The following is an 18,380-nucleotide window of genomic DNA, read 5'->3' as shown; positions in this document are numbered from 1 at the left end:
TTTTAGATCTTCTCTGATCCAGATCTCTAGCCAAGTTTGCATCAACAAAGCCATGAATATCCAACACTCTATCCAATCCTAGTCTTCCTTGGTAGCACAAACCATAATCACTAGTGCCACGCAAATACCTGAAAACCCGCTTCACTGTTGTCCAGTGCTCCTTCCCTGGTTTTGACATAAACGTGCTTAATACTCCCACTACATGTGCAATTTCTGGTCTAGTACAAACCATTGCATACATCAGGCTACCAACTGCACTTGCATATGGAACACATGACATATCCTCTTCCTCTTCTTGTTTCTTGGGATATTGTTCAGCATATAACTTTACACCTATAGGAATAGGAACCTTCACCAGTTCACTATCCTGCATATTAAACCTCTGTAGTATTGTCTCGACATACTTCCTTTGGTTTAACCAGAGCTTCCTCTTTGCCCTATCTCTTTTAATTTCCATGACCAAAATATAGTTTGCAGCACCAAGATCTTTCATGTGAAATTTGGAGGACAATTGGGTCTTCAAATCCTGGATAATTTATTTGTCATTTCCAACCAGAAACATATCATCCACATACAAGACCAGATAAATAACACAAACACCAATTAATTTAAAATACACACAATGATCTGCTTTGCTTCTGGTGAAGCCAAGTCCCCGTATACATGTATCAAATTTTTGATACCACATCCTCGGTGACTGTTTTAACCCATACAGAGACTTCTTTAACTTGCATACCAATTCTTTCTTACCCTTCACTGCAAAGCCTTCAGGTTGCTTTATGTAAATCTCCTCTTCTATATCCCTGTGAAGAAATGTTGTCTTCACATCCATCTGTTCTACCTCAAAATCAAAAGTAGCAGCAACAGATAAAAGTAATCTAATAGAAGTTAACTTGGCAACAGGAGAAAAACATATCACCAAAATCAACTCCCAGCAACTCCACCAGATCCCAAGCCTCATTTTTGTGCAAAGATGCCATTTCATCAACCATGGCCTCTTTCCAGAGTTTTCCATCCTTTGAATCTACCGCTTCCTTCATAGTTCTGGGATCATCATCAGTAATCTATAAAGCAAAATTTGAATAGAAAGCAGATGGACTATACCTTTCTGGCTGCCTTCTTTCTCGAACTGATCTTCTTACACTCGGAGTTTGTGGCTCTTCATCTTTTGATTCCTCCTCTGCTGTAGAGTCTGATTCTTTTTCCTTTAGCTCAAACTCTATTTTCTCAGGTTCCTTTCGTTGGACTTCATGTTTAATAACGTCTTTCACCTCTCTGAACACCACATTTCGGCTGTACACAACCTTCCTTGTTGCTGGGTTCCAAAGCTTATAACCCTTTAAACCATCCTTATACCCAATAAAGATACACTTTTTAGATTTACTATCCAACTTGGTTCGTTTCTCCTTTGGAACATGTACATATGCATCACATCCAAATACCCTGAGATGTGAAAGAGAGGGTTTCTTACCAGTCCATACCTCTTGTGGAGTCTTATCCTCCAACGCTGATGAAGGTGATCTGTTGACCAGGTAACTAGCTGTCTCTACCACCTCTTCCCATAATTTCTGTCCTAACCCGGCACCACTGAGCATGCTTCTTACGCTTTCCATCAAAATCTTGTTCATTCTTTCTGCAACTCCATTTTGCTGAGGTGTATATGGAGTAGTCTTCTGCTGTGCTATACCACACTTCTTACAAAATTCTTCAAATTCCTTACTGCAAAACTCTCCACCGTTATCTGTCCTCAACACCTTTATCTTCTTCTCTGTCTAGTTTTCCACCAGAGCCTTAAATTCTTTAAACCTATCAAAGACTTCAGCTTTCTTCTGTGAGACTGTTGCCAACCTTGTTGCCAAGATTGGTTTTGAGATTGGATCTCAATCCCAATTTGGGATTGAGATGGCCAAGGTTGCTAAGGAAAGGGTGTTTGCTAATTAATTTGAGATTGTTGTGCATAACACGAATTAATATATTGCATTCCGGATTGATGAGCCTGTCATGGTCTTCTTGGAGCTACATAATACGATTGTTCCAGTGTTTGATTTTCTCCTTGGTAAACTGCCTTTAACCCTGGTAATGATGGACAATCTTTAGTAGTATGTGACTATGCACAAATTTCACAAATTTTAATGTTATCAAGTGGACATTCATGCAAAGCATGTTTCTTTCTACATTTAGGGAAAAATATAAATGAAGCAACAATCTCAACTTTTTGCTTATTTTGCATTCTTAGCATATCAATTTGTTCATTTAAATTACCAAGAATGTCTAGCAAATTGTTAACTTCAATTTGACTTACCAATCCTGATGTCAATTTACTTACTCTTGCCATAAATGGATCTTGAGGGGATGTTACATTCTTTTCTTTTCCTCTTGATATGTTCTTGCACATTTCACAAATCTCTTGAATTTACAATTGAGAGACATCTCCTTTTCCCACCAGGTTAAGAAGATCAATCCATTCATCCCTTATAGCATTTAATAGGAAAGTTTTTAATGTGTATGATCCTAAATTATGCAATTTAGATCTTTTGATATTATAAGTAAATCTGTCCACTAAATCTTCTAGGTTTTCATCATTTTTTTGGTTCATCTTAAAGACTTCATTTCTAAGGTAATGGTGTATGCAATAATGATATTTATATTTTTCCAAAAATACTCTTTTCATATCAACCCATGTCCTTATGGAATTTGTTCCTAAAGTCATGAACCATTTAAGATATCTATCCTTCAATGTTGTTGGAAACAAATTCGATTTTTGAATATGTAATGAGTAGCCATAAGATCTACAAAGCATTTCAAATTCAAAAAGAAATGTTTCTGGGTCTTCTGATCTCATACCTTTGAAGTTAGGAAGTACAGATGGAGGAATTTTATTCATATGAACATTGATATCAGTTTCTTGAATGGGAAATCCAAAATGATCTTATTCTTTTTTTGGTAGGTAAGTACCCACGAGGATTTGAACTAGTGACCTATCGCAAGAAGTGCCTTAACAATACACCCATTCACCGTCAATCCAAAACCCCGTGGGTGAAAATGATCTTCTTCATTGTCATCATCTCCATCCATTTCTTCAACCTCTTTTTTTCACATCTTCTTCTACTTGCAAAAATAAAAATTCATGATGTGGCTCTTACTGCACCACATGATAAGACTAAAATGAAATTATTCTTATGCAACTAAATGGATGCAACTGAAAGATAACCCCTATGTATACTTCCTTGGAAACGACACCAAAATGTTGGGTAATTTAATTGACTGTTAAATTAATTGCATTTATATGTCAATCCACGTACGTGAGATTGCGAAGTCGACTACACCATATGTGCTAAGAAATTAGATTTCAATATTTATTTATAACTAAAATGAATTGAAAACTTCAAAAGGAAATTAAATTCTTTAATATAAACTATGAAAGTGCTAAGTGTTTGGAAAGGAAATTAATACTAAATTAAAATAAAACATAACTATTATTGATCTAAGAAAACATGAGATTTTATCCTATGAAAGCATGGAGATTTTGTTCTGAAATTTACAAACTTTAATCTATAGAATCATGAACATTTTAATCTAAGAAAGTATAAACATTTAATTTGTGGAAAACATGAATTTTTAATCTATGATAAACATAAAAAATTAATCTATGTAAAGAAAACCATTGGTGAGAATATGAAAGGAATGGAAAGCATCTATACTATTCTCACAGATCTCTAGGGGGCTCTCCTGAGGACTGTAAGGTGTTGAAAACTCAGCTCAAGAGAAGAGATTTCAATCACCAATTTCATTCAGAGCTGCGCCATATTAAAAAAAATTACAGTCAATGAAAAAATAGAGTTCTTCTCCTTCAATAAGTAGCAACAATTACAAATTAAGATCATCCTTAAATATCTGATCATCCCTCCTCTCATCAAAGAAACTACAATTTATAGAATTTTGAGGCAATTAACAAACTCACAATTTTCTTGCTTGAGTTTTCGTCATGAGATCAAATCAAATAAAATTTCATGGAAATTTGGATCAAATATCAACCAAGGGCTGATAGAACTTATCTCTATGCATGAATTTGCTAAAGAACATCTTGTTTAGACCGTTTTGTTGACTGCGCATTAGAAAATTTCAAAAAACCATATATCCACGTAATCTACAAAATAAGGCTCCAAAGAACTTCGAAATCTCTCAAATGGTAACGAATTTGAGAAAGCTGCTTGCACAAAATTAATTGGGTTTGTTCTGAACAAAACCCATGTTTTCGTTTTCAGAAATTTGCTTTCATTTGCTCGGAAAATGTGTTTGAAGTTGACTGGTCAAAACTGCTGCGTTTTTCCCTTGCTCTTTTGCAAGAGGTCCACACGTGCACATTGGGTGGAATTTGACCAATACAAATCCATATTGGAGCTTCTAGAAACCAATTCAAAGTGTCAGATTTCCTTCTAGAATGGTGCTACTACCTCAACCATGGAGATAGTGACATGAACTTGACAAAACTGCAGCAACTTGAACTTGCTAAACTAACATTAGTAAAACCATGCAAAATTCTTCTTAATTCATTAAAAATAATGGAAATAATAATAATAAACAATCTAAACATGTATGTGGGAATTTGGTGCATTCATGAAGAAATATGGTTAAAAAATATGACAATGGGTGAACGGAATGATGCGGAAATGGATGGTTTCATCATCAAAATTATGATAAATTGAAGGCCCAACTTAGGGTTACTACTAGGAGGTCGACTGGAAAATTACCTTTTGAGTTGGTATATGGAGTCTTGCTTTATTTACCAGACAGTTAGAAAAACATGTTGTGGCACTTATCCAAGATGATCAACAAAAGCCAAATCCACCAATAAGAAGGATGAATCAGTTAGTGGAGTTAAATGAAAATAGAGAGAAGGTAATGGAGAATCTGACCAGTTACCAAGAAAAGATGAAGCTGATATTTGACAGAAAGGCCAGAAATATTCTTTTTCAACCTGGAGATTTGGTTCTTTGGTTGGATGTAAGGAGAGAAGATAAAGTCAAACATGGCAAGTTTAATCCTCTATGGTTTGGTCCTTTTAAAATAGCAGAAGTCAGAGCCAATAACACTTTCATTCTAGAAAATTTGGATGGTGAACTATTGGATTTGTTAGTCAATGGGCAATATTTGAAACACTACTTTCAACATTGACTTCATTTATACATACCAGTTTGATCACTGTGAATATTCAGTGAGCTCTTCATTGCAATGTTTCAAGCTATAATTTTGACTCCATGCCCGAGGTGAACACACTAATCTACGGTTCTTAGTGTTTTGTTTAAAAACACCATCCCCAGGTGGAGCCAGATGTTGTAGCTCGTTTTAATTGTCTCCATGTATTCCAAAAAATAATATATGTATATATATATATATACTCAAACAAAAAAACAAAACAAAAAGAAAGGAAATGAAAGGCAAAGGTTTGATTTTTGATATTAATTAATTTTTAATCATGGATTAAGCAACACTGATCAAGTTTTAATGCATAATTAAAAAACAAATTATGGTAGGTCCCCATCCACCAAAGTCGACAAGGTTTACAAGTCGTTTGTTTTGTTGGGGGCGATGAAGAGTACAAGAGAGGCCCACTAGATGGAGAAAACTCAACGACTCTACACGCCCGACGATTAGCCCACCGAGTGCCTTCGTAAAAAATTTCATAGATCTCCACTGGGAAGATATCAACGGTGCATATGAGTTACGGGGGGACTCCATCGCATTTCCTTCGTACAGGAGTGTACCCTCGTAATACGTCGACAAGCAGGCACGGTTGTTATCTATCCGTTCTGTCACTACATCGTTATCATCTTGTCCCCTTGTCCACCTCATCCATCTTGTCACCTGTCACCTTATCCATATTGTCAACATGTCATCAATTCAAACACCCACGTTTGCATTTATTATTGTTTTCCCCCCCGTTTTTCTGTTCCTTCCATAAATCTCGTTACTCCTGCTCATCCAATTTATCATTGTTCATTGCTCCTACTTCTGTGGATTGAGACAATACAAATCATAGCTCCAGTCAGCATCACTCATCGCTAATCATGTATTTTCCCGACATATTTTGCATCCTAGTTGTCAAAATGTCCAATAAAGCCATTCCAACTGGTTCTTCTTCTCATAATCCATTAATGGACATGGAAAGGTATGCATTTTACCCAATTTTCTCCATTAACTTCATAGAATTTCACCAGCATGTCCTACTCAACCAAGTAGAGTCTCTTGTATATGCTTCTACTGTTAGGTTTGGTGTTTTTGCTGCTATGATTCCTCAAACATATGTTTTCCTAGAATTCATCTATTGACTAGTGTTTGCCCTGTATCCACATAAATGTTTTGTCATAAACAAATTGGGGGGAAATATTTTCTAAGTGTCTTCCCTTTTGATTCAGCAAGCATTGTGCTTTCCTTCTTCAAATTCATATACTTCTTTCCCAGAGGAAACTCCGTTGTTTTCCTTCTAAAATCTGTTTGGGTCAAATTGTGCTCAATTAACTTTCTTTTTAATGCCCAATGGGGAGTATTTGCCTTCGGAACCCACTTATTTCCATTTATATACTTTTGCTAAGGATATCAGAGTTGTTCTTCAAATTTTGGCCAAGATTTTGGGAAGAGAAGATACAACTACTATTGGCAGAGATATCGTGGGAATGTTTAGTTTAGGCCTCAAAACAACTCCGGAAGTTTAGGACCGGAAAAACTGCTAAAAATAGTAAACTGTATATAATTAAGGAAACTGAAAAACTGAAAGAGACAGTTGTGGGGGTCCAAATGGGATAGGTGGGTGGCCACCAACATCCACCTGGATCACTGGTAATGATGTGACTAAGCTCATTCCCAGCACATGATTCCCATATATAGTGTGGCTTGGAGGATGTGTAGTAGTCAATTCTCTATTTAGCCCTACCATACACAATCATTATTCTAAGAAACTGTTTAGTGATCTATTTGATTGAACTGGAGGCCTGGTAAAATATATGGTTTATATTACTTGATGTCGTTAGTTGATGTGAGAGAGCAACTAACGCCTTTTCAAAAGCGGCATAAACGAAGAAAATAAATTTGTTTTCTGGATGAGTTAATAAAACTATAAAAGGCATCAATTTGATTCCATTTTGTGTTGTGAAGATATGTTTTATACATATTAAATTGTAAACTACTAAATCTTAAATCTTCTGGTTTGCTCAAAGTTGTTTCTTATGTATACATTTATTTGGTTGATATATATATTTTCCTCATTTTGGGGACAATTAAACAAATTTATGGCAAAGCAAAACTGATTTAACTCTATTTGATGATACAAGAATTGGAGTTGTTGGTTTAATCTGTTGAAAAACCCTTTTGTTGAATATATTTAGTTTATCGTAATTTGTAAATTATGAATGGAACCTGAAATTGTTCTCTTATTTCATCTATGTTACTTTAAACAATTGTAAATGCTTTTTGGTTGCTTATTCAAGTTTCTTGAACAATTGTGTGTATCCATTGAATTTTGTCTACTGCCTTGGAAAAGTTAAGATGTAGATTGGGTAGGGAAATTGATTGAATTCAAATAAAAATGATTGTCAATGTTATGGGAACCACCTTAAAAATAACCCCTAAAAAACTGTTAATTTCATATATTACTAGTTACAACTCATATTAGTTACAACCTATATCAATAGACATAAGAGTTGCATGAAGATCTTCTTTGTAAGTTCTAGACATGAATATATATGGTCTTGAACAATACCCCAAGCAATAAGGAGTTTTCATGCTTTGAAGCATATTAATCTGAATTTTGACATGGAGTGTTTGTTGATCTTTGAACACTTTGAATTCTCCTTATTAGAAGTGTGAATTGAAAGTGGATTCCTTGAGCGACAGTTGTGCATATCTTTTATTAAGGAAATGCAATAACAAAAAGTTATGTGGTTTATCATATCTCTTTGCAGCAAACCTTTGATCAGTTAAGTTTGATAATAATATATAAGTAATTGTATTATGGTTGAAACTTTGCCCACCAAAAAAGTTATCTTTGCAGATAAACATGGACACAAAGTAGGGCATGCTTCACTATTTCTCATTTTCAAATCTCTTTGCAACAAACCTTGATCATTTATGTTTAAAAGTTGTATACACATAATTGTATTTTGGATGAGTCATACCCAACAAGATTTGCAAATAAGCATGGCCACAAAACAAGACATTGTCCACTATTTCTTCTTTTTAAATATGAAACACTGAACATTGAAAATTGCAGAGATGTTTTCTTTATAATAAGGTTAAGGTTTTATAATTTTTTAAAAATTTCAAGATAGAATTCCTAGAACTGAAATCAACAGAAATCTAAAATTTACTAAGATATTCACATATTGACTGGTTTTGTTAGGAATTAAACAAAAGTAGGTACCTGACAATCATAAGAACTTATTATAGAGAAGCTCTAGGGTCACTAATAGTGTACGATATCTCCACATGGTACTCGTTTGAGCATGTACCTTGGTGGCTTAAAGAGCTGAGAATGCATGCAAACAACAACATTGTGATCATGCTTGTTGGCAATAAATCTGATTTAGGGAACTTGAGGGAAGTCCCAACATACGATGTTAAACAATATGCAGAGAAGGAGGGCATGTTTTTTCTTGAGACTTCCGCTCTTGATGCCACCAATGTTGAGAATGCATTTCTCACTGTTCTTCGTGAGGTCTACAAGGTGGTGAGTAAAAAGGACTTCACTACAAGCCAGGATGATGGGCCTGGGCTTAGGTGCATTATGTCAGGAAGAAGACTGGCTTTAACTCCATATGATGATAATAAGGCTAATAGGGTAGGATCTTGTTATTCATAAAGATATTCATGTTCATAATTGGGCCTATGGCCATTCAGATTCCAGAGGAGAGGCCGACATTGGATGTATTTGAAGTATAAATATCATGACAGATATGTGATACATATGAGGAATAAGATCAAGGGTTATTGATCCATGGCCTATAATGTTCACTTTCTTGTAAAGGTATACCTTTTTTTTTAATTAATTGTTCTTTCACGGTAAAACTGATGAATACGTCATACCAAACTACTTTTCCAGTTAAATTCAAGTTACAATTTAATACAAAAGTTGAAAGAAAAAAGCACAAAAGAAATAATTCTTATAAATGAACATGAGTTAGGAGTTGATTTATGCAACCGCAATTGCTTTTTATTGTTTTTAGTAGTATTTACAATTGATTTACTGCATATTTACATCTAGATTTCAAGAACTTGGGCGTAAGTTAAGTCTCGTTTATCCTGGTCATCAACTTGTTTCAGGTTTTGCCATTGAGCAGAATGCCATACTTAATGAAGGTCCTCCCATTTAAATGGTAAACTTTTCATTTATATCCCTGTAAGAATGTCATACTTAATGAAGGTCCTCCCTTTTAAATGGTAAGCTTTTCATTTATATTTCTGTAAGCCTATTGTCGTATATTTATATCAAATTAAGTTGTTGCAAGAGCCTTAACAAAAGCTAGAGCGCTGGTCTTGAGAAAGCGTTCAGTGAGTGATATTTCCACAAAAACCTAATTCCTTAGGTATACATCCATCTAATCGGTATTCATCTAAACTAATGGCGATCAAAGTGCTTAAATTACCTAAGTGTACTTGATCATTGTATTATGTTTCAATGAAGAAAAATAGACTACTATATTCATGATCAACCATGTTCAAACATAATTACGGAACATAATCATCATCAAATTTATCCATAATCAATCTTAAGATGTTGTAACTTAATATATGGCGCCAAAATTTCCTTCCATATTTCCCCACTCCTTGTAGTGAGGTACGATACTATGGTGCAATTGCTAATTATATGTGTTTTCACAAAATTAAAAAAAAATTAAAAAATAGCTTAAATTTCAGAGATATGAGGAAGCCATTAATTAATTAATGTGATAACAGCCCACACGAACATTTCTCGTCAACAGTTAATACTAAGGTTTTATTTTGAAGTATGGAGTTTGGAGGCGCAGCAATTATGGAGAGGCCATTACTTTGATATCTTGTGAGCCGCAGCAATTAATGAAAATCCATTACTGTGATATCTTGGGAGGCGCAGCAAGTACGAAGAAGCCATTAAAACACTAAGATCTCCATTGGCTGCGCAAGAAAACGAATACGAACATTAATGGTGGCTCCGCAATAAAACGAATAACTGGCATGCCAATTCACAGAAAATGCCGAGCCCATTGTTAGATTACTGGCTTGTCAATATCTAACGGTATTAATTATTTATTTTCGTTGGATTTTGTCAGAACAGTGATCCCACTACGAACATACACAGACTCCCAATGCCAGCGACTTGTTGCCTTGCGGAGCCACCGATGTATTTATGACAAGGAGTTGTCTATAATGCGACTTTTTGAGATTCCGGTGACGGAATCCGGCGGAAGAAATTGAGCTGAAATCATGATTTGTTGCAGTTAAAATGGTTTTTTAACTGCATATTCGGATTCAGCACCCTGAAAAACCCCAGGGACAGTTTCATTGTGCAGAAATTAGTTATCAAACTTGGATTTCCATAAATCACTGCCGGATTTTCACCGGAAAAAATCGCCGGAAAAGCTTTCAAAAAGTCGCGTTAAAGACTACGGCTTTATGACAATATTAGTGTTCGTATTCCCCAAATTTGACCTGATCTGACCCGACAAATCGTTTCGTTCGGCTTTGAGTTTATTCTATTCCTGACAATTTAAAGCTTCACGTGAAATTCCCTCCTGTGATCAAGGGTTAGTTTGGCCGTTCTACAGAGGGAATCGTGATTTACTGTGTTGTAATTGAAGTTAAGTGTCTCTGGGGGTTTTACTATGTTTTGGGACTTTTACAGTGGAGTGGACGTTTAGTATGTTTGGGGAATTTTACAGTGGAGTGGTCGTTTAGTATGTTTGGGGATTTTTACAGTGGAGTGGCCGTTTAGTATGTTTGGGGATTTTTACAGGAGTTGGAATTAAAGTTGTCTGTGTTTGGAGATATTTATGGCGACCCCCAAGGAACACATTGAAAAGATCAGGAAACAATTATCTGATGAATTATACAGCAAGGATGTGCGTTTTCTTATGGATCTCATCCAGGTAATTAATGAGTTTCAAAGTTCTAGTCGTTCTTAATTTTATATGTTTTCTCTGTTTTCACGGTAAGATTAGTGTTTTGATTTGGGTGCAGAATGCGGAGGATAATGACTATGCACCAGATGTGCAACCTTCGTTGGAGTTGGTCTTTACAACTGAAGATGTCGCTGGCGTAGGCGCTCCTGCGACATTGCTGGTTTTTAACAATGAAAAGGGATTCCAGAAACAGAATATTGATTCCATATGCAGCGTGGGACGATCTACCAAAACGAATGACAGGGGAGATGGTTATATTGGAGAAAAAGGTATTACACATATGTTTCAGTCACTCTGTTCCTGCAATGAAATAGACACCTGCCTTGTTTCTAAATTAGACATCAGTGCAATTAGATGATTGTGTGATTTTTATTTTTTATTTTTTCGTTTTTGAAAGGAAAATTATTATTTTGTATTTCAGGTATTGAATTTAAGAGCGTTTTCTTGGTCACAAGTCAGCGTTGCATTTTCAGTAACGGATATATGATCAGATTCAATGAAATCCCTCCATCCGATGTTAATATTGGATATATTATCCCCGAATGGATAGAAGATAAGCCGTGCATTGCACAACTCAAAGAAATTTATGGTTGCCAACTTCCCAATACTGTTATAGTTCTACCCCTGCGTCCTGAGAAGGTTGAAGCTGTAAAGCAACAGCTCTTGAGTATTCATCCTGAAGTTCTCTTGTTTTTATCTAAGATAAAGAAGCTCTCAGTTCGTGAGCTGAAACACGGTGATCTTAACAGAACTAATAAAATCTCTGTTTTTCGAGAAAATTACATTCGAAGGTCTGGGAACAATGACACGGAATCCTTCGTTCTGCATTTGGTCGCAGAAGAAGATCACTTTTTGACGAGACAATGCAGTTATTACATGTGGAGGCAATGGTTTCCCGTGGAAAATGAGTATTGGGTTGAGCAGAGGAAAGATGTTGCAGAATGGGCCATTACATTAGCTTTTCCATTGGGCAAACGCTTTATAGGAGAAAATATGATAGCTGCGGGTATCTATGCCTTGCATCCCACCGAAATGGTCACTGGATTTCCATTTATTATACAAGCAGACTTTCTACTGGTTTCTTCGAGAGAAAGCATCATTTTCAACAACAATTGGAACCAGGGAATCCTTCACTGTATCCCGTTAGCATTTTGTTCAGCATTCCGTGCTCTGATAAGTGCTAAGTCACCCTTATCTTCAAAAGTCGGGGTTTTTGGGTACCTTCCACGTGATATTCCTTGCTATCCACAGCTAACACAAGTCAGAGATGCCATTCAGGCACAATTAAAAGCAGAAGATGTGATTTTATGCGACATCAGCTTTGGGGGTAAAATTTTATGTAAGCCAACAGAAGCTCGGACCATACTCCCAGCGTTTAAACACATTCTTGAGAGAGCAAGTAAACAAGGTCAGCAAAGCGAACAAGCCCATCTGTTTTGTCGTAATGTACACATAGTCCATCCTTCCCTTGATAAAGAAGAGTTTCACCATAGTTTAAACTTCTTGGGCGTAGTTCACGTCTCTTATAATTGGTATGCTCCCTGTATTCGGTCGTCTGGTTGGTTGCAAGGCCTTCCCGAAGATTTGTATGTTGAACTTCTTTGTTTTATTGCTGAAAATTGGGAGGGACTTTCAAGTCACCTGCAAGACGCTCCTTTGTTGAAGTATATAAGTTCCTCCAAAACCACAGATTTGGCTAGTGTATTAGATGCTACAGGCCAAACCAGAATTTATCTCTCGTCGAAGGAATCGCATATATCATGGCTTACAAAATGGTCTGGAGAACTTGCAAGTGCCGTCGAATATTACTTAATGCCCGAATCTACTCAGAGAGCAATTACAAATCTGGATCCCAAGGAAAGTAAGAAACTGTGTGAGTGGTTGAAACAGCATCCTGAAATTACAGAACTTTCTACGTTAAAGTTTGCTGAGCAGCTACTGGATGCTGTATCAAAATCGAAAGACAGTCAGCATGCCATCACCACTGCACATTTTTTGCACTATTCCTATACAAATAACAAAATCTCGTACAAACAGCTTGTCAGCCTTTGCAAGAATATTCCCCTGGTTGTTGAAGATGGGTATCTAATCAGGGAACGACGGTCGCGAAAGTTTCTCGTGCCTGCATCAACGGGTAACTGGGCCAAGTTAATGGGGAATAATCCCTGGACTCTGGATTTTGAAACACTTTCTGAAGATTACCTTAAACTACCACCTTGTGCAGAAGATTTGATGTATTCGGGCAATGATTTGGTTTCTGAAGATTCCATTATGCTCCTACCTTGTGGAAGAGGTTCGATGTATTCAGATATTGATTTGGTTACATTTTTTAGAAGAGACCTCGATGTTGTAGATATTCCGGAGCTATTTCCTCCGAATGCCAAGCTTCCTGCTGTTTCCCATGCTTTGACAAAGGAGAATGCATTTCTTCTGTTAGAGTGGATCCGATATTTGCAAAAAAAACGCAAGTTGCCTGATGCTTTTCTACGTAGTATTTCGGAAGGCAGATGGCTAGCAACATCCAGAGGCTTCGAATCTCCAGCCAGGTCTTTCGTCTTTGATTCCAAGGGGAAATCTTCTCCCCTTCAATATGATGATATTCCTTTTATTGATGAGGACTACTATGGAGAAACTATTCATGAATTCAAGGACACTCTTAAAAAGGTGGGAGTGGTCACTGAATTTGGAAAAGGATGTGACATAATTGTGGGTCATCATATTCGAAAGCATAAAGATTTTAACGCGATAAAAAGGCTGTATAAGTATCTACAGGCTTCAAAATGGAAGCCTCACGAGAGCAAACTGTTAATAATTTGGATTCCAAATGATGGTTGGCATGATGCAAGTTCATGTGTTGTGTATGATGTGGATGGCATTTTCAAATCAAGGCTAAAGGTGTTGGAAGGCTGGTATGATGAGCCATCGCTACTTGATTTCTTCTCGAAATCTCTGGGTGTGCCTAGACATCCACGAATGGAAGACTACTGCTCCCTGTGGCGGGAATGGGTAGCGAATTCCAGACATCGTATATTGGAATCAGAATGTTGTTTGGTGTGGAAGCATATTGTACAAAACTGGTCATGTTCCTCCTTTCGTATAAAGCAATATCTTAAAACCGACGGCGTCTGTAAAGTGCCAGTATGCCCAGATAATGGAGATATTGGTGTTTGTATCAAAGACAAAGCATTTGTCCCTGATGACTTGCAGCTGAAAGAATTGTTCAAAGAATATTCAGGAAGATTAAATTTTACTTGGCAGCCGAATCCCTGTAATCTTGAAATACCTTTGGATGTGTTGTTTTCAATTTATAATAATCTTGGAGTTAAAAATCTATCACAAGCGGTGAGAAGAATAGAGATCTCTGCTCCAGACAATATGATTCCTTGGGAAAAGCTGACACCAGGGGAGGGGATATTGGGGATGGGATTGTACAAAATACTTATTGCATATCTTGCAAATCCTACCTTCAAAATTCCAGCTAATAAGAGACATCAGCTTGTGAAAGGGCTTCTGGATTGTCCAGTCTATGGAGTGAGAGAACCACTCGTGATGCAATATTCTCTGTTATTGGCAAGAGAAACTGGTGAAGCGGAGAATATTCAAGTGAACACAACGAGAATGGTGCGATGGGAAGAGGAAAAGAAGCGGCTACTGGTACAAACACCTGATCCTCACAATAAAAGGGAAACGATGTTGTTTGCCACTACTTTTGCTGAGGTAGTCTCGGATGGTCTGTTAGTAGAATTTCCTGATTTAGTGGCAGGACTATATGAGATAATTAAAGATGGTTGTTTTGTAAATTTCAACTTGGAAGCAGTCGATGTCATGCTTCAGGGTATGAATTTTCAGTTGTTTATGGAGGACGAGCGCTTCCTTTCTTCTGTATTTCTGAAAAAGGAGGTTTCTGGCTCAGAATCATCTACATCTGCATGGTGGGTTGGTGACGCGATTACATCGCGCAAGAGGAAGGGTGGGCGCCGAGGAAGGGCAATCTCCAATGACTATGAAGCTGGCAAGGTATTCAGCAGTCAGCGGCAGAAGGTCGTTTGACCCTTCAAGTAAAAGGATAACCCCTGTAATGTGAAAAGTGGAGGTCAACCATCTAATCAATGCATTGGAAATCAGATGAGTTAGACATGTTGAATGTTTTCATGTTTTGCCAACTACTGCAAACAGTGGGCCTGTTCCATTGCCGTGGAAATGAAGAAGCTGTTTTATTGACACATGAAAAAACCAAAATAGTTTTGACTGGAAACCGCTATGAAAGCGTGTTATATGGATAGATAGCAGCACTAGCAGACTCTTTCATAGGCTTATTATCAATATTCTGTATCTTGTTTTTTAATTAGTATCGTTGTTGATTTTTGCTATCTCTGGGTGATGTTTTGACTTTTTCAATTTTCTGTATCGTGTTTCTGAATCATTATCGTTGTTGTTCTTGCTTTTTCTTGCATAGGAATTGTGAAATGCCTGAAGAGATCAATATTATTTTTATCCGTTCATAGGAAAGTTTAACTATAAAATTAATGATTAATTTTATAATTAATTTTAAAATTTTTCTTATAATACGTAAGAAGTAAATATGAACTGTTTTTGAAAAATTATAATGAAAACTACATATTGAAATCGACTCAAATGTAAAATAATATTTCTGCCTTTCAACACTAATACTGTGTAGTATCTGTCTTTTTCATTTTATGTTATATAATTTGTATTATTATTATTATTTGTATACTATTTTTCTTCAATATCTAGTAGTATATATTATTATTTATATATATATATATTTATGAATTATGAAGTATATATTTTTTCAATAAATTTTATTTTAGTATAATTTAATTAAATTGTACTATTTCAAATTAAATTAATTAAACTATATAATTTAGTTTTTATCACGTATTAAATTCATGTATTAAAATAACAAGTTGAGGATGAAAATTGATTATAAATTATAAAAAATATCATAACAACATTACACAATGATTTTTCTATTTAATATATAAGATAACCCTAATTTAAATTCAACCTAAAATTTCAAAAAGAAACAATCTTTTAAAAAATACTACTTTTAACTTAAAATTAAAAAAAAAAAAAAATCATAAAAAATAATAATAATTTTAAATAAATTTATATGAAAAACAAAACACAATATTTTTATATAAAAAATATAAATATTTAAAAAATACTTTTCAAATACTACTATTGTTGTTTGATAAAAAAATAAAATTCCACAAGATTATTAATGTTCAAAATTTTAATCATTTTAGAACTGTGCATTTGTTCGATTCATCATCTTAGCTCTAGCTAGAGATTGATTTGGTGGGACTAATCACAATTTTCAAATATGAAGCTGACTTTTGTGTACTGGTCACCATTTTCGAATATAGAATTCCATTCGAGATAATTTTATTTGTTTTAAATTTTTTTATTAATATTTATAAGTCATGATATAATAATACAATTTCTTTTTATAGTATTTAGTTTTAATTTTTTTGAGAAGAAATTTAAAATTAAAATGCAATCGAAATTTGTTAGATGCTAATAGCAATATAGTTAATTCTAGGTTGAATATTTTGTGTTTTTTTCTTAAGTTTTGAAAGGGTATATTTTGAATTAAATTTTCTAGAATTTTAATTTAATTGTCAATAATTTATTAGGAGATGATATGTTTTAATTTCTATAGAATATTAATATTCTAAAATGTTCTAATAGTAATCATAAATTATAAATTAAGAATTATTTTAAAATTAATTATATCATTTTTTTCTTTTTAATTTAATTAATTAATTAAAAAAATTACCATATAATAATAATTTTTTTTAACATATAATATTAATAAATTATAATATTTTAATAAAAACTTATTTACATATTAACAATATCACCCCATTTAAAAAATTTGATACATATCTTTATATATGTTTTTATAAATATTTTTAAATTATAAAATAGGTATTTTAATATGGCTCTACACATACCAATTATTTAATTTATATAATTTTACTGATTTTTACCGCAATTTATAATAAATTTGATATATTCTCAACCATCGATCCTACTTATTTGAAACCGTCCTGTACACATATTGGATTTGCTGGGAATGAACCAGCAATCATTTATACAAGGTATCAAGTTGCAACACCCTTTTATGATTTAATATGGATTTGCTTGGAACGAACAATCAATCATTTATACAAGGTATCAAGTTCCAACACCCCTTTATGATTTAATATGGACTGTTAATAAATTTTTTTTACAGACTTTTACACGGCCATTTGTGTTATATTTCAGCTATGGATTATTGGACTCATGTTTCAAACTCTGTGTTATTGGATGATCAGAGATTTGGTAGATGAATCTTATACTCTGAGCATATATTTTGGCATATTTCAAACTTTATTATGGTTTAAAATTAGATTATGATTGTTATTGAAAAAATTACATGTAAAATTTCCCATTTTGATCTTCCCATTTTTACCTAACTTATATTCCTTATATATATATATGATATATGAGGTGCTTTCAGTGTCATTGCTTTTTGAATTCTATGCTCTCTCCTAGTTGAATTTTTAATGGAAACTTTTATACTGCATGATTTTTTTTTTTTTTTTCCCTTTGTGGGTAAATAAGCATATTGATACGGGAGATCTTTCCAATGTTTGCTTTCAAATTTCAGTATTAGATGGAGGTGGAAGCATTATCAGGGAACTTGGCTAAGTAAAGAATTTGGCCAAATTAATGGAATGGTACACTTCATCAGAGGTGATATGGGTCCTAAGTATTTAGTTGGCCTATGCATTAGACAACACCTCAGTGAGATGGATATTCGAAAGCAATTTCTCAGCAATGTGCACTTTCTCCTTTTCAGTTGTACCTCCTCCTTATACATAAACAATATTGCCATAGGTAGTCTTTGGAAGGCTCGGCATACATAAAGAATGAATGTATTCATCTTTGTTCCGCTATTGGAATTATTTAATATTTGTTTAAAATAAATTAATAATATATAAATGTACAGATAAACAAGTAAAAATAATACAATGTCCTTATAAATGAATGAGGTTTGAGGTTTGTAGGGAGAATTTTTCTTAGTTATATTAATTATTATATAATATATTTATATGTGTTACAATATATTTTTATTAATAATAATATTTTTTAAGACATGTTATTGCCTTATTATTAATTATTTTGTTGTTTTAGATTAAGTGGTTGGATAATGGAATG

General features: G+C 34.5%; 2 protein-coding genes across 2 annotated transcripts in view; both read left to right on the top strand.

Moving 5' to 3' along the window:
- The window catches only part of LOC149201058 (uncharacterized), a 35,216-nt gene extending 24,253 nt beyond the window's left edge, over positions 1-10,963 (top strand). The window contains exons 4-5 of the mRNA XM_089401186.1: positions 8,396-8,833; positions 10,874-10,963. Of these exons, the coding sequence (XP_089257312.1) occupies positions 8,396-8,833; positions 10,874-10,963 (528 nt within the window). The remainder of the gene's footprint in view (positions 1-8,395; positions 8,834-10,873) is intronic.
- A 58-nt stretch (positions 10,964-11,021) lies between these two features.
- LOC149201057 (uncharacterized) lies at positions 11,022-15,200 on the top strand. Its single transcript, XM_089401185.1, has 3 exons — positions 11,022-11,117; positions 11,209-11,419; positions 11,572-15,200. Exons 1-3 carry the CDS (start codon positions 11,022-11,024, stop codon positions 15,198-15,200), a joined length of 3,936 nt encoding a protein of 1,311 aa, XP_089257311.1.
- Positions 15,201-18,380: the final 3,180 nt, after the last annotated feature.

Source organism: Pinus tabuliformis, chromosome 2_1 (genome assembly GCF_031772625.1).
Source record: "Pinus tabuliformis cultivar Carrire ecotype Pingquan chromosome 2_1, CPIR1, whole genome shotgun sequence".
NCBI lineage: Eukaryota > Viridiplantae > Streptophyta > Pinopsida > Pinales > Pinaceae > Pinus > Pinus tabuliformis.
The sequence above is the reverse complement of the archived record's forward strand: the minus strand, read 5'-3'. Positions and strand labels throughout refer to the sequence as shown.